This window comes from Colias croceus, chromosome 11 (assembly GCF_905220415.1).
Source record: "Colias croceus chromosome 11, ilColCroc2.1".
In the NCBI taxonomy this organism is placed as follows: Eukaryota; Metazoa; Arthropoda; class Insecta; order Lepidoptera; family Pieridae; genus Colias; species Colias croceus.
The window spans coordinates 10,314,124-10,338,690 of NC_059547.1; the positions used below are offsets into that span (position 1 = coordinate 10,314,124).

The following is a 24,567-nucleotide window of genomic DNA, read 5'->3' on the forward strand; positions in this document are numbered from 1 at the left end:
AAACCATTCAAAACGGAGAGGTTGCGACATAAATCAAATTACTATAAAAAAATTCTACATTATTGAAACTACTGCCAACATATTAATTTTATCACTAGCAAAAATATGATATACAGACTAAATTCGATGTTGTTATAAATTAGAATAAATTATAACGCTACTTTTCTCAGAATCTATCGACTTCTATACACTTTCACGGCCATATCCATATATTATATTAATGACATTATAATCATGCAAATTAAACGGTCATTCATAAATCCGTCGTGCATATTAAAAGCTGGTAAAACAAGCATCTCCGACAACCGTGTAATGGCTACGACTTACAAGCAATAAATTACATATCATACACATAATCATTAAAACCCAACCCAATATCAACTAGACAGTATAGTCCTGCGTCAATCCGCAAAGCTTTCTGAATTGGTGTTCGCTAATTGGTAAGCAAATATCCATCAAACTTACTATAATCAACTGTGGCGTCGGCCCCTGTAGATCGATGGGCAGTCCGCGAAGTGAGTGGAAAAAGAAAAGTATATTACATAGGTGTGCTTGGTTCACGAACCATTATATTGTCGTGTGTGACTCAGTGGTTGTTGGCACTTTGTGAAATATGTTTTCAATATATATTAGGTATTGAATTCTTCGAGACATTTCAAAATCAAAGGCAAGATTCACAAAACGCCAACAATATTAAAGATTAAGATTATTAAAGTTGTTGTGTGTGCTACTGGTTATAATAATCATTCTATAAAAGACCATTTATGTATCTGATGATTGAGCCTACTATATCTAATAATATAATGAAGATTAATAACGTATATCATATATTGACTTATAACTAGTAGCCCACACAAACGTTCGTAGTAATTCACACTGCTATATAAGAGGATAAATGCCACCTCCGTCTCATGCACATGTGCACAATTTGCGGATAAACAATATTCTATAAATAATATACCTCCCAACTAACGTACAAGTAAGAACACTTATATCTTATGATCACAACAATCTTTCTGCTGTTAAATAATCATAAATACGAGTATAGTAAATTAAATATTAAATTATATGTTTACGTGAATAAAGTTCACCTAGCAACTACACAAGCGAAATATTGTCTGCTACAATAATCTATTACACAGTTTACTAAATCGGGAAATTACACGGTCCTTCTACGTGGAACAAATTTAGATTGATAGTAATTTAAATTTAGGCTCAATTCTAACAAAAACCTTTTAGTAAAAACAGATTAATACTATTTTATTACTTTACTGTATCATTTGAATTGCTTTCTTAATGATTTAATTAGCAATGCTGTACTTAAACAAAATATACTTTGTGACCAAGAATACTACCTTGGAACGCTCTATATGATGCTTACAATTTTTACGGATCGGATATGAATATTTATTAGCCAAAGTTTGTAAATTATCTAGCGTGGTAACAAAATGGCGTAATGAGTTTACGATAATAGAACACCATTAGCGTATTACAACGTTGAGGTAATTTCTTACCCGCATACGATAATCAAACCAATAACAATGTATGCGCTTCAACAGAAAGAAACTTATATTAGTGTTCGCAATGTTTGTTAATAAAATATGGTACAAATAACATAGAAGACAGAATCGGTATTAAAAAATCAAATGATAATATATTTGCAAAACAATAGGACAATAACGATGAAAAAACATCAGAACAACGTAAAATTTTAGTCTCTGTCACATAACTGACCACAGATACAACTAAAACATAGATAACATAATATAAACAGTATATAGACCTATGGATGAACTTACCGCTCCCGATCCTTTTGGTTTAGAAGCGGCCACATACGCGAGGTACTGGATGACCTTTTTTGTGTTTTCAGTCTTACCAGCACCTGACTCTCCTGTACATAAGATGGATTGGTCCTCGCGATCTGGAAAAGAGATAAATAACTTATTAAACACAAAAAGCTGATGATGTTAAAACAGTAAGAATATGGCAGGACAGAACCTGTAAAACACCTATTATTTTCTTGAAATTTTTCACACTCATAAATATTACCAAGGCAATAATTGTCATTAAACTTCGTAGAAATTTAATGAGGACATAATTGAAATTCTAAGCATTTTCGAGATAGTGTTTTAAAACAATATTTGTGTCATTGTGTTTATTATTAAACGTACTGTGGAGGACATTTTCCTTGTGCACGTTTTAATTAAAATTTTCCGCGCAAGCTATGTTAATAATGCCCATATTTAGTATAAAATGTCTACAATAACCTTAATTTAGGCTTTCATTCCAAGAATTTTTATAATTTAAATAATTATGAAGTATGTGTGCTATTTTTTGCAAATCTGCTACATATATGATTTTAATCTGTCTTAATCGTCCTATATATCTTGTACAAATTATATATTACTTTTCTATTTTTAAATGTGTTTTTCTTTATAACTGATAGAACTACAAAACAACAACTACCAATTCAGCATATCAAAAACTTCCATCCCATCATACCAGTGTATCAATAAAACATTCATTGAACATGGATTAAATACAAGCAAACGTCAATCAGTACAAATCCTTGAGTGTGGAACGTTGCGTCACTTTTAGCTAGAAGCTATCGAACATACGGTGCCGTGTAAAAAACATTTGTTATTGTAAAAGGGCGCGGTTCGGGTGGACCGCACCCCGTCCCCGTCGCCGGCGCCATTAGAGCGAACAATTAGACAAATGGCCACGGCACTTGCTTATCTGGGCGACAGCTAATGTTGCGCTTGATGTATTGAGTCTGTCGACATGATTGGAGCCTTCAAATTGTTCGGATAAGTCTTGTGTGACAGTCCAAACCTGTATTGGTTTCGACTCCAATATCCATTTGGTTCACAGATCTATATTGTTGACATATTAAACAAAATTTTAAACGATGCAAAATAGTCATAAAAACCATCTCCATATATTCCTATGAGCGCTATAAAAAATCGGCAGATAAACAAACAGATGACTTGATTAGTTTATGATTTCTTTACACAGGCCTATCCTCGAATGAGTAATTACTTCACACCTTTGGACATTCGGTTTGATCGAGCATTCACTACACCAAGGATACAATAATACAAAGATACTTCTGTACGTGTAATTTAATATGACCTGTTCAAAACTAATATTCGAGTTTGAAATTAATCTGATCCCTATCTGCTGGTTCATTACGGTTCAATCTCCAATACACCCACAAAATTCAAGGAACTCTGATCAAACTGCAGGTGCTCTATTAGTTAATACCATTAATGGTATTTGGTAAGAATCATTACGCACATTTGTCATTAGATGCACGATACGATGTAGGAAATAAACATCATCAATTCTAATGAATTTGTATGCTACTCATGAATATTCCGTGCGGCACTATTGAAGACCTTATTTGATAAAGTGGCATTTTGGACAGAGTTCTTTATCCAGCATCATCGATCATTGATTCTCATATATAAAAGAAAGATGTAAATGAAACAAGAAATAACTTATTGTGCGTAATGTTGACTCTATAATTGCATAATCTACAACTGTCCAACATTTCGTAACACAACAGCTGTTTTCAATCATAATGAGAACAATATATTCAATAACAACTGCCATTTATAGTGTTTTATTATGTAACACGAGTGTTATATTTTTTTTAACTTTGATCAAATAAATCGCATTGAATTATTATGCTTTTAATCTAACGACATAGTCAAAAAAATCTTAGACATTTACGTGTGCATTTAATTTCTCTAAATTGTCTCAATTTCAGGATAGGACTTGGAATACTACTAAGTACCTGGTGCATTCAATAAGTACCTAGCCTCATCACCAGGGGGCGCTATTGTTTCAAAATAGGTTTACCACAATGTAGCTCATTCTTTTTTAAGTATTTTTTTTTAATTTTCATTCCAATCCCTTCATTTGTTTTAATTTGACAACCTATGGAAGCGAACGTATCGATCGGTTTTACAAAAATGGAAAAAGAGCAATATATCGTTCGGTGATTTGATTCCTATTTTTGGACGGGAAAGAGCGTATCGAAATCAAAGGCCAATTGGATGCTGTGTACGGTGACTCATCTCCATCGATAGCCACCCTCAAGAATTGGTTCAACGAGTTTGCACGTGGGCGTACGTCGGTTTTTGATGAACCACCTCCAGGTGCACCAAAAACAGCTGCTACGGAGGAAAACATTAAAAAAATCCATGATCTCGTATTGACAAATCGCCGATTGAAGGTTCGGGAGCTAGCTGAGACTGTAGGCATTTCAGAAGGAACAGTCAATCATATTCTTCACGAGGAACTCAGCATGAGAAAGCTGTCGGCGCGATGGGTGCCGCATTTACTCACACCGGAAAACAAGCGCAACAGCGAGCCCACGTCGGAGACGTGTTTGGCGTTGTTTAAGCGGAATCCAGGGGAGTTTTTGCGTCGTTTTGTGACAGTCGATGAAACCTGGATTCACTGGTACACACCAGAGACCAAGGAACAATCAAAACAATGGATCCAGACCGGGGAACGTACTCCAAAGAAGGCGAAAACTGTAAAATCGGCCACAAAAGTTATGGCCACCATTTTCTAGGATTCATAAGGAGTTGTCTACATCGATTACCTCGAGAAGGGTAAACCAATTACAGGGCTTTACTATGCCAATTTATTGGACCGATTCGACGCCGAATTAAAGAAAAAACTACCCCATCTGGCTAAGAAAAAGGTGCTGTTACACCACGACAACGCACTGGTTCACACGTCTGCCGTTGCCATGGCCAAATTGGTCGAATTATGCTACGAATTGCTGCTTCATCCACCGTATTCTCCAGATTTAGCCCCTGGTGACTTCTTTCTGTTTCCTAATCTGAAAAAATCCCTCGCCGGGAATAGATATGGATCAAATGAGGAGTTTATAGCTGCCACGGAGGCCTAATTTACAGAGTTTGAAAAAACATATTTTTCGGACGGGTTAAAAAAGTTGGAGCATCGCTGGACTAAGTATATCGAACTAAAAGGAGACTATGTTGAAAAATAAATTGCTACTTTTCCAAAATTTTCGTATACTTTTTCTAGGCTAAGTATTTATTGAATCGCCCTCGTACATCTCTATACATAAAAATGCATCGCCAAATGTGTTGCTGAGCGTTAAACTCGAGAACAGCGGCAATTTGTTAAAGGGACAATAGGGCAGAACAAAGTCTGCCGGGGCAATTTAATCAAATGTATGACATCGTCAAACCATCAAACTACCCTCACTCACCTTGCAACATGGAACGGTACGCGGTATCCGTGATGGCGAACACATGGGGAGGTACTTCATGCCGCTTGATCCCTTTGTACCTCTCCATTATCTTCTCTGTGTAGATCGGCAGTTTCTTGTACGGGTTCACCACCACGCAGAAGAGCCCCGAGTACGTCTGTGGAACGCGGATAGTGATTAGTATTTTGGAGAAGTATTTTACAATGCAGACACATAGACATTAGCGAAAGATGAATTAAATAAGAATCAATTAGAGGAGGCTTTTACAGCATGTACACAAATAGCTGAGGAATTAAAAGTGAATTATGTTAATAATATGTTTTTGATGTATGAATAGAATAACTTAGGTGTTGTGATTAGTTGTTGTTGAGAACTGGAAGAAATCTATAAAAGCTTCTTTTGTTTTAAATAATTCTATAGTTCAGGATACATCGCCCATTTTTGCAAGTGACTACTATCAAGCTGATTTTCCGTTTGTAGCTTTATTTTGATGAGACACCGAATAATTTCATGTACGAAACTCTCGATTGTGGTAGCTAACAGAGATAACAAGGATAAAATTTTTTGATTTGATGGTTCTCAAATATTTATTACGCAATTTGTAGGACAATATGTCTGTTGAAATATAAACATTAATTAAGTGAAAACAAAAAAATCGGCTTGTTAGTAATCATTTATGATGACCTCGTTATCGATACACTTTGGAAAGGGGGACTCTTTGAACCAACCATAGGTTTTGTAGGACAAATATTTTTTCGAATAATTTAGGTAATTATCTTTAGATTGAACAAAAAAAAATTCAGTTAGTAATAAATATTTGAGAACCATCAAATCAAAAATTTTTATCCTTATTATCTCTGTTAGCTACCACAATCGAGACTTTCGTACACGAAATTATTGGGCGTCTCATCAAAATAAAGCTACAAACGGAAAATTAGCTTGATAGTAGTCACTTTCAAAAATGGGCGATGTATCCTGAACTACTATGGTGTGTAGCACGTTTGCGCATAACAATCTTTATCGATTTTTTCAAGAGAAATACCAAAAAAATAACATGCAAGGAAAATACGGATAATTTTATCGCAATTCTAGTAGGTACTCTGTAAAAATCGCTATAGCATTTCTTATCTCCTTCATCTTGAAATATCAATTACATAACAAGTCCAGACATTCATACCGTTATAAAAAACTAGATACGATTCCAGGTCTATATTCATTATTCATACAAAACATTGCCTTTAGATACTAAGCCGTTATCGGCCACTCAAATAAATGGATAATATCTAGCTTGTAGATATAATAACATTCCTGTCTATATTAAGATATTACCGCATTAATAATAATTGGATGTTTTTTTTCACATTGTCAGATATGTGTGTGTTTGTAACATTAAAATCAGGAGGCGAACCCGTGTCCTTAAGCATAACGTAGCGAAGGACACTGCTTATAATCCCTTACCATGATCGATCTTCATCTATTCTTTAAATAATTTGAAGCAAATGGACATTCAAAGGAACTGTGACCAAACGATCTAAAATAACCATTCATTATACAATACTGTTATCAAGTAATTCCTAGTAAAATTAGTTTCAAACGTAAAATTTGTTAAGGTTATTAAAGGCAACACTGTAACAGCTACGTGAGGACAACAACGTATCCATCATACACGTCACTCGTCAATAATGGCTATGTTAGATAGAACGCGTTCCGCGCGTCAGAACTCTAACCTGATGCTGCGCTATGATACCAAGATGCATTGTGCTACGCGTTATTAGCTTTCTCTCATAAAAAGCGTTTATAGCGCGCGTCAGAAAGTTAACGTAACGTAAGTTTTATCAAATTGACCACGTACATAGTACGCTCTAGAGCGCTCTGTTTGATGCTATATTACCGTGAAGTAAAACACAATTCGGCGACATAGCGCGGCGTCAGGTTAGCGCTCTGTCGCACGCTAATTACGCATTCTATCTAGCAAAGCGTTAATAGCCCCTATCTATCATCGTTGTACCTCTTTCGTTGTACCCATTGATTGGAGACCATCTTAAGTTTCGTTGGAATTAATTGATATCATTCCTGTTATCTGTTGTGAGTTGTGACGAAATTGATTAGAACAATGAGTGCAATGCGTCAATAATGATAATAAATACATTCTTGAGGTAACATTCTAATATTTTTTTTTTTATTTAACATGACTGTGCAAGCAGTGGCTATAAATTATTGATGCTTGTAATTTAACATTTCCTGGACATTTTTTAATTTATCTTAAATTAGAAAAAGAATAACTTGTTTACCGTACTTCATATATCGAAGTAAATAACCACGAAAATATTTCTCATCAATTCGGAGAATAAACTACTGCAGTACAATCTATTATCAATCAGCTTTACAAAACAAATAAAACCACGAAGATCTCCTTAACCCTACATAAAGTACGCTAGATTAAAAAGTAGGTAATTAAATCAGATCGCAAACAGCCAATTAACACAAGTAATACATCACATATAACTAACTAATTGCATTCGTCGTTAAACTGAACATGTCGTAAAACCAAATAAAACATAATATGATGATGATCTTTCAAATGCAGGGGACAAGGGACTACGCATATGCTTGCTATATTGATTTGACCTGACTTCTATTGCCTTGCGCGCTATTAATGCCGCAAGAGTTTTAAATATTCCAAGCTTAAAAAACACGTCCTTGGTATTTTTATTAGTTTCGGGATTGAATTCATGCATTCAGATAGTCTAGTAACCTATGCTAGTATTATACTCAAAGGACTGAATTTCGGAAAACTATAGAAACTAATTTGTGCATGTGTGAAACTTGAAGTTTTGGATACTATTTTTTCTGCCGCTTAGCGACGTAAAATCAGATAACTATATAGATTTACGTATCGGAAATTTTGTGTTCTCGAGAGAATAATAAACTTCCCAAGCATTTCAAGGCAATAATTATTAATATTCATCATGATTTTCCAACATTCCCAATATCAGCAAAGATTTAGCTATCTCCCCGTCAACATCAAAGGGGCCGGCGGCATCTTATCGCGGCGATAACAACACAGCTATTACTCTGAATCAATTTGCGTTCTGACCTAGCACTTGGAGCCCTCCAAGTGCTAGGTCAGACTTTGTGTACACAGTCTGTACTATCTGTTAGAGTATAGGTATAATATTCTATGCTATCTGTTTGTTTACGGTCACTTTGAGACCTTACATCTAGATACGCTAGAGGTGTATAGGTGTTTTTTCTTACGTAATTGGTAGATGAACATCATACGATGCATCTATCTTCTATGCCTCCGCAACAAATGATACCATATTTGTTAGAACGAACGTTGGAGATCATACAAATGCTCTATTACCTACTTTTAATTTTAAATACTGCTTTAATCTGTAAAGTACTTCATTGGAATGTTTACTATGAAGGATACCTAAGAAATTTGTTACCCAAATACGCCAAAAGCGGTACTTTACGGGTATAGGGTTTAGATTGTAATAATCACAATTTATAAAGTCTGGATACTACATCGGTCCATAAGATTATTATACTCTTAATACTCAAGACGTCAAAATTCTATAAATTTTTGAGGAACCTAGTCATTAGATCTAAACTATCCACTTCAACATCTTCATCCAAGCATACAGCCTAAAACTACACATACAATCTTGAACAAAACAACCATGTGGTGCTGAAGTTGCTAGCGACCAGCGACCCAGATACCACGAGGCGACGACCAAATCAGGCGCACGCGCACCAAATACGTCGCACCGAACGCACAACAGCTGTTCGCGTTGCATTGCTCTTTGCTCTTTCATTTATATCTGTCAAGGCGTTGTGGGAAAAAGCCTCGAATCGCCTGGATGTGGTTCGTGACCTAACATTTCGAAAAATATTTTGTTCTTAAAAATGCACTGTTTTCTTCTTCGGTATATTTAAATTTTTTTGCAAGAAAAATCTTTTTCAATACTTAATATTTTCGCATTTTGATAAAGCCAAAAATTTTCATAGAACACAAACATAGGCGATAAAGGTGTTTATTAATACGAATTCCAATGTAATTATGATGTAATTATGGACCTACATAAAAATAAATAATTTAAACATTATTTATTCATATGGCAAAAAAACACGTCACGATTATCACGTCCTATATGAGTCACACCAGAAGAATGCATTGAAATAAAACGATTTTAAATATTTTACGAGCGCATTATTATTATATTTTTCCCGTTCGACGAAACCGCAGTTATCAGTGTGAATCAGAATATTTTCTCTTGGTTTATTTACTTTATTTGGCGCACGTTAACAGTGACAGCTCGCGGAACTTATCTCATAATATGTTTCTTTGTTGTTATGGTCCAAAACTCAAAATCGAGTCTCTGGAAAAATTTTAAAGAAAAGATTATCATATGTATTATATAAATATACTCCACATATTTTATTTCTAGCCATGTTAAATACAACTAAAAATTAGTGGATAGATGCTAGAGCTTACCTATTATTTGGAAAATGACAGCACCTGCTCCTTCTATGTTCTTATTAGAATTCAAACTTTTTACATTCTGCTTATGAATCAAAAGATCTACATCTCTATCTAGCAACTCATTCAGAGACATCAAACATGTCACTGGACTGCAAACGATCGAATTAACTTAAAGGTACAAGTCCGAGACGGGCCGCAGACCGCAAACTGCAACAGCAAACTGCAAGCGACACCACTTGTTTCTATGAACATCTATGAAGTTGATTCTAAGCGCGGCGACACTGCTGCCTGCAGACGCGACGCGCAGCGATTCATAGATTTTCATAGAAACAAGTGTTGTCGCTTGCAGTTTGCTGTTGCAGTTTGCGGTCTGCGGCCCGTCTTGGAATTGTACCTTTAACATAACAAACATATAACCACATAATACGCCATAAAGACAATTTACTATTCTTTAGGGCTCTACAATTGTTTTTAACCGCTTAGAATGTCCCAACCACGCCCTACAAAATACCGATGACTCAAAGAACAACGATCTTTCTTAAAAAAATCACTTAAAACCCGACGAACCGGGTCCGATCACGTATCATCCTTGACATGGATAACATTAAACATATCCTTATATGATACATAGTTATCTATTTACATATTATTAACTTATTCGTAAGTAGTGCAGTATGAATCATAGTTTTATTAAATGCAGTTATAAAAACAACACCGTATCAAGTAAAAAATCAAAATATTTAGTAATTTAATTAAAAAGATATTATCTTTTATAATATCCGTTTATAAGTTTAACATCTGTTTGTATGTCTGTGATATCATAGTTCTTGAACTATTCGTGGTTTTTTTTATCGTACATTTAGATTGTTAAAATGGTATATGATCAGAAGTATTCTCGAATGTGTTCAAAAAATTGTTGAAACATCAGTTATAAAATTAATTAGTTAGTTAAAGAATAAGAAATGGCTTATGTATTTTAATCTCAATATCTTATTATAAAGATTCTCCACTAATTGAAAAGCCACTTTAAGGCTGATGGAAAGAAAACGTACAGTTATGATACTAAGCCCAATTATATAATTAATTTGCAGACAGACAGATAAAGATATACCTAAAACAAACATAATCCAATTATACTTTAACTAATATTATAAACATATCATAAACCCAGTTTATATGTTAGAACAAAAGACGTAAATATATGAACTTTACCTAAAAATGTTGTTGTTGAAAAAAACATTATTTCAAAATCAATCGGGATTCGGGATGTAAATACAATATCAAATCCTCCATATACGAATAGATGAATGACGTGTGTATACTAAACCTAGGAACATAACAATCTATCTTTCCATCGTGCTAGTCTTGCTATCTTGCCCATAGCAATAGCAGAGATTACTGAGCAGTTACGGTAACCTTAACAACCACCTCTCCATCAGCGATAAGCCCATAGATACGTAGTTACTATTTAGTAATCTATGGTAATACGGCCTCTATCAGCACAAACCACAGTGCTACAATAACAAACGTGCCAAAAGCCCAGTCGTATCGGTACTACTCTCGTACTCCGGCACGTACTGGCCTGCGCGCACGCATCGCTTCCGCAGCCCTGACTCAGCGCATCCATCGATGGCATCTTCGATCACAAGGTCGAGGACAATATGTTTGATAATTTATTTGATAGACTAGATGTTGCTGGTTACCTCAGAAAGGTCGATAGATCTCTTTCGATGGTACATATTTGGAAAATTCTGATGAAATTTTCTGACAGTGTTTTTATGATAACAGAAAATGAAAAATCGATAAAATATTGATACGTAGCCATATTTTACGAAATTAACAATAGTACTTTGTATAGCCCTTTAAGTCACAATTCTCAAAAACAATGAAAACATCAAATTGTCTTCTAATTCAATCATCAATTGCCCCAAATACCATCAAACTAGATCTCTCTTTCCAATGACAAATTCCTGTACCTACTATCTCTAGTATAATCTAACTATACTCAAACATTTGCATTTCCCAAAGGTCGTTTACAATGTGTCTGCATAGTGCATATCAAAACGAACAACTCCAACATATACGATAACTTAAAAACAGTACGCTACGTAATCCTTATCGAGTGTTCATGCACCTCTCGTCGCATCGCCCTTATTACTATAGGAATAGAGTTCAAAATGTCGTTCGGTGAGTGAGTCAGAATCTATGTGTAAATGTAAATGTACATTTATAGAACGTTGCGCGAATATCACCATATTTGGTTATTACTTACTCGCAAATGATTTGTGCAACACTTGCGGTTATGGCAGCGCGAGTTCGAGGGATTGCCTATAAAAATGAATGGGGGCAATATGTTCGTTGGGAAAATAAGGGTAGCATATTATTATAATCGTCTGGACCTATGGGTCCATATACCGTATTATTGGTAAAGAATAAAGGTAGATATGGGTACGTATTTATTCTCAAAACACCATCTATTCCCGAAGCAAAACTTTTTCTATGAAATTTGTAAATTCGGAAACTATGAAAATATTTACGCAACATATTCTAATTTCCATCATTTTTCCGAGCAAAATCGGTGTTTTTCAATCAATTCGGAAAGGCACAAATCACAATACCAACCAATGCGCCACCAATCCAATATGATTTATAATCAATTAAAACATTAAATTGTAACCTACATCATTAATACGATATAAATCTCAAAGTGACTTAGCTTATTCAATTAACACAGGTTAGGTGAAGCACAGACGCCCACGCCTACCAAAATTGGCTTCAAACCAGACGCGATGTACCTGTATCGTTATTTACTCTGTGCTTATCCGCTACGAGACCTATAATAGCATTTGTTTCTATTGCCTTAACAGAATCAAGTATTGTTACCAAGCACTTAGTATTTATGTGACCTTGTTATATAAATATATCGAGACTTAGAATAGAAACATGAAGATTTTATAAGTACATGGATAACATTTTTAAATATAAGTTGTTTCTTATTATAATCCAAATATTATTACCACAGCTTAATAAACTTCTAGATTTTCCATAAAAACAGTCTCTCTCGAAGATATTTATAACTGTCCTTCATTTCAATAAATGATTTATTATCTAAATATTTTCATTCCCTTCCCTCTGTTTGAAAAACAACATTTATTATTTGTTTATGCTTTATAAACAAAATTGTTTGACCTTTATTAAAACAACTGCGATTTACAGGGCTTACAATTTAAACAGAGTAAATACTTAGCTTTATTTTTAGTATCATGTCTTCATTGTTTCATTTACCATGGTCAGACAAGAGTATCGTTTTGAAATTTGAAGGCTCGATAATATGGAGTCAACCTATATTTTCGCGATACTCAGCAATAGAAAACGTACAAGCTTTTCGTATCTACTAGGATATATCATAAACGCGATAGTAACATTTCATTCCATTTATTCTGAAAAAAAAAATGCTGAAATTTATAACACCCCGACCTATAACATCACCTATATAGAGCCTATTTTAGAGCGTAACCGTTCCCTAAAAATAAAACCCCGTATACACCTAACTTCGAGCTAAACCATTCGCTAAAAACAACACCGAACAGTACCTAGCTTAGAGCCTAACTCCTAACAATAGCATATCAGTAATCACGTAACGCTGATCTAGCTTCCTAGAACACTGTCAACATTGCACACCCCGCGGGGGCCCCAAGGATTACTCGTTTGATGGCACTGGGCATTAACTCGACACGACTTTAACTTTCGACGACGTGTGTGTGGCTTTGACAGATACTAATTGGAGGCTTTAACTTGGAGACCATACTCATTGTTGTGAAGTTTAGAAAAGTCTTATAAGCTGCAAGATACTTCGATGATGCAAAAAGTGGATCATACTCATCAAAGAAACATTAATTCTTTAATTGCTCGTTTTTGATAAAGGACTAATGCTTGAAACCTACATTTTAAATATTATTTTGTCTCCTTACATTTTTGAATACATCTCACTTTCAATTATTCACAACATGTTAAGGAAATCGGCATTCCAGCCATCGACAACTACTAAGAACTAATAAAAACAACAATTAAATATCAATTCGTAGGTCAATGACCATTGCACAGGACACTTCTATCACATCCGCAGATACCACACCAGACCTGATAAAATGCCCTAATAGCTCTTCCTGATATATGGATAGACATACATACAAATAACAAACGTTTATTTACCATCATATTGTATTCATAGCTTTGGCAATTAGCATTGCTCTTTCATCATACTCGGGAAGAGTATGATGAAAGAGCAATGTACGTCAAATAATTGAATTATAGAGACAAAAATTACAATATACTTGTATAGACATACTATTTAAAAACTTCCATCGTTCGTGCACTTCCGAAACCGCGATATTTTTATAAAATCGTTAGCTCGCTGAATGCAAATAGGATGTTATCGTTAGATCTTTGCAAGAACAAAAGTTCTTTCGCTGCCTCATTAAGAATGCTTTTCCGTCCTTTGACAAACAAATGCTACAAAAAAATTGCGAGGAACTTCTGTAGGTATATGTTATATGTATCATAATTCGAATGTATTTGAAGGCTGTATTAGCACCAAGATTAGCACAAACTAACAGATAATAATCTATAATAGGCATTTCTATTATCTATATCTATTATTAAATTCCTATAAAAGAGTTACATTTAAATAAATGAAGTGTCTGGAAATTGTCGTCTGTAATATGATCAATGATTTTAACGTGATCTAACACCATGAATTGGTATTCATTGATAATGTTACACTTAAAGAGTTTGTTTTGATGGTAGGTATTGATAAATTATTTGGGTCGGACAGGTAATAATAGTTTTAGATTACAATTTTGGACACAAACAGGATATGCAACTGTTATGTATAAAAACTTCTTACTTGAGATGCAATGGAAACTCAAGCGGTCGATAAGCTGTTAATGAAAGAACATCTTTCAAGAAAACACAGGGATAGATCGATGACGTAATCTTCTTCATTATGAGGTACTACCAAGCATCCTGTTTCGTATCAATACGTATTAAGAATTAAGATTTACACTGTACGTATATTAATTAGTAAATATTTTTAACTACAACCATGCGTTAATTTTGATACACCCTGTACCTATATAGAATTGTAAGTTGTTCATGAATACACAACCCACGTAAATCGTACAATTCAATTACTTATATCCCCCTTTTAATAAAAAGTAGGCACACTTCAAGACAACAATAATTCAAATTCAAACCAAAAAGCTGACTATCAAAGTTAGTCAAGAAACCAATCTTTAGTGTCCCGCACCTGCTGCGAGGCCACCTGTCGGAGGGTCGGGAGTTTAAAATTAGGGAGGACTCGCAACTTCGCGCTTGCAACTGCTGTATTGTATTGGAAAACGTTCGTGTGTTAAGTGTATTATTCTAGAGACCAGGGCATTATTGAAAAAATATCAATTAAACTTTCATAATAAAAGTACGAGTAGATCTGTTGGTTTATGAAAAGCCTGTTTTGTTAGGACTTTATTGAAAATGGCTGAACAAAAGTAATAGCGTAGCATTTATGATAGTCTATCAGGATTCAGTGTAACTTTAAAGTCAATAAGTCAGAATTTATAAGAAAACAACAAAAAACAGGTAATTTTAACCAGTATCAACAATGATTAGGTACATTATTTTCTATTAACAAGCGTATGATTTAAATATTATCCAATTCTTGAAGGGTCAATAGTCAATACCACGCAGCATTGGCGTCGTCTACTGAGTCATGTAATGTCAAATATTTTGTCAATTTTTTATCTCGTCGATCATCTATTTGCATTGCGATTAACGCATCGATCATACATTACATATAATTATATTTTTAACACCTGCCCTTTTCTGGGTATGTTAAATTATTATTTGATCAAAGCAAAATGTAGAATCCTGCTATTTATGTGATGAACGGCTTAATTATACACAAACCGATATAAAACAGACTATCCAAGATACTTTTTAGCACTTTCCAATCCAGACAAGTCTTTATTACACAGCCACTGGAGCCATCAAACCATCTACTGTATACATTCGTACTATCATTAATAGTGTGAGCTATTATTATTACGCTGTTAATCACACCGCTTTACTGCACAATTAAACCGGTCGGCATTTGCGAATTATAACACGATCATAAGCGCCGCACTACGCCTTCTTGTGTTAGGTTTAACTAGTGCACATTTAGAATTCAGAATATGGCAAGAAACTCGATTGATTCTTTAAATTGATCCCCGAAATCCTTATGCAGTTAACAGAACATCGATTATTATAATTATGTAGTTAGGAATATTTTCGAAAAAAATTGGAATAGGTAGCGTGTTTAAATTGATGGATTCGATCTCGATCCTTAAACGGTTTATAGGATGGCGATTATCATCAAGGAACTTTAAGTACCTGTACCTACACTTGAAGAGAAATGTTCTCAATCTTTAATTCGATCGTATTACGTATTCTCTGAAACAACTTCTGACAAGCCCAAACCATCGACCTTACCAATTATCGTCCACCATCAAACACCACAAGCTAATCCCTACGTATCCCGCATTAAAAGTCATCCCGTGACCCACAAAGGGCTAGGTTAAAGGTCGAAAGGTCACCGGTCGGCAACAGACCGGAAAATGACGGCGCAGTGTCGCGCCCTATCGACGAGATGTGTAAATTTAATTGTTTATTTCAGTTTGCTGCATTGTGAACATCCTGTTGCTAATTAGTTGTTTTTGGGCGTAGCGTGATTCATTGGAATTGACACTATAAGCTAATTATAATATGTGTTGAATTTGATAAATCCAGTAATTTGTGCTTGATATTGTGGGTGTTTACTACCACGTATTGGGTTCAAACGATTTGCTCTTAACATTTTTTTGCAGTTTTCATTTTGCAATAGACAAGTACTTAGTCTGAATTCGATACACTTTTCTTTATTGTCTGTTAGCTGCTAATAATTTATTTGATGAAGGTTGCCCAGCAAATACCACCTTATGTATCATCTTTTATACTAATAACAATTTGACCAATACTAAACAATACCTCCTCTACACTTATAAGTCACAATTCATTGCTAAATCAGTACTCCCTATTCCTCTACATTTCTATTCCTCTATTCCTCGTACAATTTAACTACGTAAATAACATACGGTGGGTGTCGTTAACCCGCCTATAGCGAATCGAACACTTGGTCACACTAACCATTAGTTACACATTACTTCACAAAACACACAATAACTACTTACTGAGCCCTTTCACGATCATAATATAAGTATGGGTTAAACAATCTCCAATATATTATATGAAACTGCATCGATACATTAATACATATTACACAGGGTAAGAAAAGTGAAAACATCCCTAAAGGGACATAAGATAAAATCATAAATTGAATAATAAGAACCTTGCATTAGCCGTTTTTAATACAAGCGAATGCTTAGGTACTTCGCTAGCTAAAATTTAAGACAAAATATGTAAGTATAAACAGGATGATACTTTGAAAAACTTAACTTGGCGACTATTGACACGACGGGACGGGACAAAATATAGTTTATAATTTTAATACATACATACTTCCTAACATATTACATTTGAACCATACGCCAAAACTTCTTCAACTTGCAAAAGGAAACCCCAAACTAACGTCATACCAGACAACCGGAACCAAAGTCGTCGGCATAAATTTAAAATCCTGTACACTATTCTTATAGTTGAAATTTCCTCATGACTCACAACACATGACGCGCCCCGCGGCACCGCCTGACTCACTCGCATTCCGCAAAAGCCTTTCTCCATGAGACGGACTTATTAAGAAATAACTTATGGTGATGCGCGTCTGCGTCACCACCGCAGGACATCATATAAAAAATACCAATGAGCATTAATTATATACTTATATGCCAGTAGGTACTAACCTACTGGAAAAACCTTTCTTTAACTTTCATAATCTCAAAAATACCGACCGAAACATCATAATTCATAATTATTTGTCTTGCAAATATTTAGCGTCCTACTTTAACAAATCTATTTTCTAACATCGACTACTTGTAGGTTCTTTGATTAGTAAGTTATTTATAAATTATAACCAATATTATGTTCTCTGTTACATCTCAATATCAATAAAAATGTCAATCAACCAACCATTTCTTTTAACTAGCTTATCATCTCAATATGTATTAATCAAACTCCAAAACCTTAAACCTATGAAACCAATAATTAGAATAAATTAATGAATCAGCATACAAGATGAACCATCTGTGAAAGCCGAAGCCTAAAGTGATTCAATACGATACCATTTAGCGTAATGTGCGTAAATTGGATTCGTACAAATAACATGATTCACAATAGACTTACTTTTCTTAAACTGCTGATGAATAAATTAATAGATTGGCACATTTGATTATGATAATAATGATATGAAGGGAAAAGTTTGGTCACAAATAATGGCTTATTAGTCTCCTTGAACAGCTCGAAAAGTTTCATCCTTTTGTACGGCGAAATACGTATAAAGGATTGTCCATCACCTAAGCCCTTGATCAACTTCCATGAAATATAATTATTTTAAGCTAAATAATGTTTTGAATAACTTTGATATGCACAATCGAACAGAACATAATTCGAATTACTTCCACCCAACCATATTAACTACATTTATTTATAAAACTATACGTAATACTATTTAATTAAAATAAGCACACTGCATAGCTTCAGTGTATCTAACTGTATCGCTGACGTCAGCAAAACACTGTTCACACCACAACCAGATACGCAGAAATTCGTATTGAGGTTGCTGAATCATATTATTATTACTTAGTTGCTTAAAATTAATTAATATTTTTCTCTTAGTCCGTTTCATCTTTTACCTCCATTAAATCGTACTAACTAATATAGAAAGAAAGAAAGAAACCATTTATTCCAACACACACAACACACATATAAAATAGCATTATAAATTATAAATAATAGGTAATAGAAAACATAAATATATGTGTGGTTGCGTGCGCTAAAAAAAGGAAGCCAGCTAATAATATCTAACTTAGATTATAGATAAATAATCCTAACTTATTTCTCGTGAATTCTTTTTTGTGACAACAATCTCAGACCCACCCTTCTATCGTCTCGATAAATAGCAAAACAAACAATAAAAATGAGTAACTACATAAATTATTCTAATGTATCTGTCCAGACAAAGGCTTCATATTTTCCAATAACCTTGTCTGCTCCTTTGGAAAGTCTCCAACTGTCTACAAACTAAATAATAGCAAAGAATCAATGTTTTTATTTTCCACTAGCTTTGTCCCGCGATTTCACCCACGTCATCGTACATGAGCATACATATTACATAGCCTTCCTCAATAAAGAACCAGTAGGTTCATGAGCATTAGGGCGTTCAAAAAAACTCTACAGCTTATCATTACAGATAAGTATACACTACAATTTTCTTTTGATATATGCAATTGAGTTTACAGAACTGACCCCACTGAAAACAAAACACCACCATAGACAGATAAAAAATAACAGTAAAGCAAATGTAATACCATAAACGCACACCTTAAAGACCGCCCAGCGCAGAGCTCACTAATGAAAGCTCCGGGGTAAAAAACACAAAAGATAATAAAAAATATATAAAAACATAATATGTATATCGAAAACAAAAAGCCCGTCGACGGGTTTGTTACACAAAATAAGTACAACGACCTCGCACAACAATGCACTGCTCAGCCATAAGTTTTAAATGATAACGCTAATGTATCGTAACTGCCGTACAGGTTTTATGGTGAAAAAAAACATAAGTTTGTCTGCTAGGGGTTTTATAGGATACACTTGGACATTGCTGTCATTTCATTTAGATTAATGTTAACTACTTTATTATTATGGTCCTGATTACCATAAACTATGAATAGACAATTTTTTGTCCTAAGGGATCTTGCAAGAACCAGTAGAAATTCGTGTTTGTATTTTGTTCACAATATAATCTAAATATGTTCACATATACATCTAATATATAAAAATCAATGCCACTTTTCGTTGTAATTCCATAACTCGAGAACGGCTGAACCGATTTCGATAATTCTTTTTTTATTATATTCCTTGAAGTACGAGGATGGTTCTTATGTAGAGAAAACGTTAATATGTACCACGGGCGAAGCCGGGGCGGACCGCTAGTACATTTATAATATTGAACGAATCCCGAATAAGAATAATTTTGTCCCAAGTCAAGAGGTAGCTAATGCGCCTATGAGCTTACACTGCATCTCAATGATATGATGCAGATTGCAGGCCAATATTAGATATTTGCGATTTGATAAATACTTCATAATATACTTAACTTACTATTAATTGATTTATAGGAGTAAAATAATTTCATAAAGCGAATCGTACATAACAAGTAATTAGTTACAGGAATACAAGTGATCTTTTCGTAGAAGTTATATATTAATCATATTATATTATGCTGTAAAAATATGCACTATACTAACGCTAGACTTTATCCAGAGAAATTATTTTAGATATATTTTTTTTTGTTTTTATACATGAGATGATTGGCAATATGCGCCGCCCAAAGCCATCTACAGACTTACAGAGGTAATAAGTTAAAGGTAGAAGGTATTTCAGTAAAAGAAAATTCAGCAACTCGCTTCATAATCTCGAATATTTTATTTATTTTATTTATTTATTTATTCTTTCTTGTACATTAGGTTTAATCTTATTTTATAATATCTTAATGGATTTAAATGTACAAAAGGCGGCCTTATGGCTTTAAGCCATCTCTGCCAGGCAACTATGGCTTTTATTGTTACGCAACCATTTATTATACGTAATAGCACGTTCCAAATAAAAACATATTTTATCTTTACGATTTAAATAGAAATAGAAATACGTCGTCAGCAACGTAATTGTTCAACAAGATTCGATAACGCAAAAAATATCACGAACCTATGAATCAGCTGTAATAATTAATAGTTATTACGACATGATATATGTAAAGCAAGTAAGATGTTTTTACATTCACCCTAAATGCTGAATTGGTTTTTACATATAGGTATTTACCCAGGGGCCTTAGACAAAGTAATAATTACAAAACGATAACGAAGTTAGAAATCGCAAAAATGTATGGGATTGACATACGCCGCGTTAGATCACGTGGTCTATCTAATGTCAATCCCATACATTTTTGCGATTTCTAACTTCGTTATCGTTTTGTAATTGTTACTTTGTCTAAGGCCCCTGTTTTGTATTATTCATAACTAGCTTACCGCCCGCGGCTTCGCCCGCTTTGTCTAAAACCTAATAAATTATATACTAAAACCTTCCTCTTGAATCACTATCTATTAAAAAAAACCGCATCAAAATCCGTTGCGTAGTTTTAAAGATTTAAGCATACAAAGGGACTATGTCACATGGACATAGGGACAGAGAAAGTGACTTTGTTTTATACTATGTAGTGATGGCATAAGATAAACAATATATTTCAATGTAACGTAAATTGTAATGTAATTAATAATTCCCATACAGTAAACAGTCTACGTACGAAGATGTTCACCAAAAACCCTATAGAAATTTGAGCTCAGTACATTGACCTTAATAATTTACACCAAAAATTGTTCGCTCATCTGCGCGTATACCTACTTCGCGAACGATAATTTATCATCCAGCCAAACTTGAGTTTATTGCATGCTGTTTTTAAATATTTCAGCGGTATTCAGCATATTTTGTTCAACAATAAGGTACAATAATTATTATTAACAAATCTGATAAACTTCCTATAAGTTTCCAATTATATGTATAGGCAACAATGTTATTTTAGTTAGGCCTTTTTTATTCTATTTGACCTACACTATTTAGAAGATAGATTACAAGATAATTTCAGTAGTTAACGATAAACTAGAAGAAACATATCCAAAACTTATAAAAGCATCATGCCTATCCAAGCCATCGTGAACTTATGGCCATGATCCATCAACATTTGGGTCATATTATCAATAAGATCAGCATTGATCTCCCATTTGTTTCTGTGCAACAACATGATAAGTTGCAACACATCCGCCTCTAATTACTACGTATGATTATGGGCTTGTGTCGCTTACGATCAGGTAATGCCTTCGTGTTCCTTCCCCTGTCATAAAAACACTACCATTCGAAGGCTGCTTGGTGGATTGGACTCAAGGTTGTGCGAAATCAATTTATCGTACATAACTCATAATATCAGGAATAAATCAATGACTTTACAGAACTCATTAATGTGCTCTAGTTCATAAAGATGTACCTGTACTTATCAGCGCCTAATTTTTAATATTTTCAATATTGTACCTGATTTAATCGAATGATATAAAGACCATTTTAAAAGCTCTCGTCCGTTACCATTAGTCATACACAGCAAACTAATTCGGTATTTCTATTTTTATTACATAAATATGCTAATACGTGAAGCCATTAGGTATAAACGAAAAATGTTCGCGACAGATGGTAACAATTAGGCGAGGCTGTATCGCCAAGTGTGCGAGCGGCCTTCAAGGCGCACTAGTGGAAAACTTGGAAAACTAAAGATACTGTACACAGCTTAGATACATTTTTTAACCTTATTTTCTATTTCTAATTAACGAAAAGAATCATAAGGAAAAATTATGTCCTGAAAATTAAATTAAGTACATATCCACATTAAAGTTTGTGCTAATTTTTTGACTGATTATTATTAGACAGAAAGAGCGATTGTCTACAATCTTCACAACAACAGAGTGATCAGAAATACGCAAGCTCCGTGTTAAGTATGGATGGTATTAACATGGTTTAAAGTGCATTATTGTTTCGTATGATTTCGATACCAAATTGTAATCACTTCATTACTTACTGTATTGAATCTAATATATAATATTATAAAGGCGAAAGTTTGTATGGATGTATGGATGTTTGTTACTCTTTCACGTAAAAACTACTGAACCGATTACAATGAAATTTAGCACACATATAGAGGGTAACTTGGATTAAAACATATGATAGTTTTTATCCCGGAAATCCCACGGGAACGGGAACTATGCGGGTTTTCCTTTGCAAACGCGGGCGAAACCGCGGGCGGAAATCTAGTACTAAATACTTCTAAATTATTGCAACTTTCTAGCCGTAGCATTCCAAATTCCTTTCCCCTATACGGGCTACATCACAATCAGTTGCTCATTGGCTCCACCACTTATGGTGTTAATCAGCAAGTCGCTTCGCAACATTTGTAGCGCGCGTCGATCGCGACGCGTGCGCAAGACCTTGTAACACAAACGAGGCACACAGCGACCGTTATTATGAGTCACACATAATGGTCGATTTCATTGCCTTACGTGTCCTAGCATCTGTACCGATATGGCATTTTTTTATTTGTTACTTCGTGTTACTTTATTTCATGTACTTGCTTTAATTCTGGTTTGATTGCAAGATTTGCAATTCGTTTGGAAATTAACGCGATTTTATTTAATACCTGATACTTGACAATTAATTGAACAACCAGCTTTTGGGTTTGTTTCATTTTTAAACGACTTTTTGTGAGCTTTCATTTTTCACGAAAGTTCTTAATGATGTATCATTTTTAATGATCACGTGTTTCATGATTTTTGTTTCTCGTTTATCTCAAGGATTTATTATCTTATTGCTCTCAAGCAATTAATTAAAATTTGGATGCACTGTAACTTTACACTTAAATATTTGTCATTTACTCGGTACATTTATTATAACTTGTTCTATTTATATTTATCGATACTTTTTTATATGTAATGTTATCTAATTAATTCATAGAACACCCTATCTAAATGCTCCAATTTTGGTATCAATCATAGCACTAATTCGTAATAAACTACACCATTTTACGATATGAGTCAACAAGGATATGTATCAATTATTATTTTGTATTAATTATCGAAAGAAATGCCATTTCCACTCCTATTACGGTTACTAAAGGTTCAATATAAAGTAACAATACAATCAATCAGTCGGGGGATGTCACCGAATATTCCGTTATAGCTAATTGGTAAACAGACGTGTTATTCAATTAACCAGAGATAAGCGGCCGTTGACCTTTGGCCGCTGTGGAATAGGAATTTGATTAAACGTAATGCGCAGTAAGATAAGTAGCGACTGCGCCTTGTACAATGAGAGAGAAATCTCGAGCACCTTCGTCATAACTATACGAAATCTGTATAGTATAAGAAATCCCACTATATTTCGTACCGTCTACACTTTAACCTACATAGATAAACAGAGATATAGAAGAAAATTAAATTAGTGAACGATCAATGGGTCATCCGTCATAAACGTTACATCGTTCATTTAACATCTTCTATGTTGCGGGATGTTGAAAAGGAAAAATATATTTTCTAATTCTTATCAGACAAATAAACAGTTCCTCTTGCGTCTTACTAAGCAAGCAATTGTTAACTCTAATTAGTTAATTGGACATTATTCTGATAAAATTAATAGTCAACGGCGAGGAAATTTTCTCTTTTTCATTTAGGACAATAAGATAAAAGATAGCTTTAACAAAATCCATATCACATAGAATCTCAATTCTCAACATATATCTTCCACACTATCTAATCAACGCAACGCGGCAAAATATAACTCACCAAGCACGAGAGAAAAACATTCAAAATGAAACGTATTGTTTAAAAAAATCGCCACATCCGGCAATCGAGCCATATCGCCGTGCGCGTGCGACGACCTTCGGCACGCGGGGACACCGCGGGGGCGGCGGGGGCGGCAGGGGCGCGGGGGTGACGGGAGCCAGTCGAAAAACCGGTCAAGAGGATTCCGAACCCACCAA

The 24,567-nt window shown here is 34.4% G+C and overlaps 1 protein-coding gene across 1 annotated transcript in view; it reads right to left on the reverse strand.

The window, feature by feature from the left end:
- Positions 1–24,567, reverse strand: part of LOC123695792 (myosin heavy chain, non-muscle) — a 61,196-nt gene that overhangs the window by 19,825 nt on the left and 16,804 nt on the right. The window contains exons 2-4 of the mRNA XM_045641719.1: positions 5,258–5,414; positions 1,800–1,921; positions 466–489 (exon numbers count right to left, since the gene is read on the reverse strand). Of these exons, the coding sequence (XP_045497675.1) occupies positions 466–489; positions 1,800–1,921; positions 5,258–5,414 (303 nt within the window). The remainder of the gene's footprint in view (positions 1–465; positions 490–1,799; positions 1,922–5,257; positions 5,415–24,567) is intronic.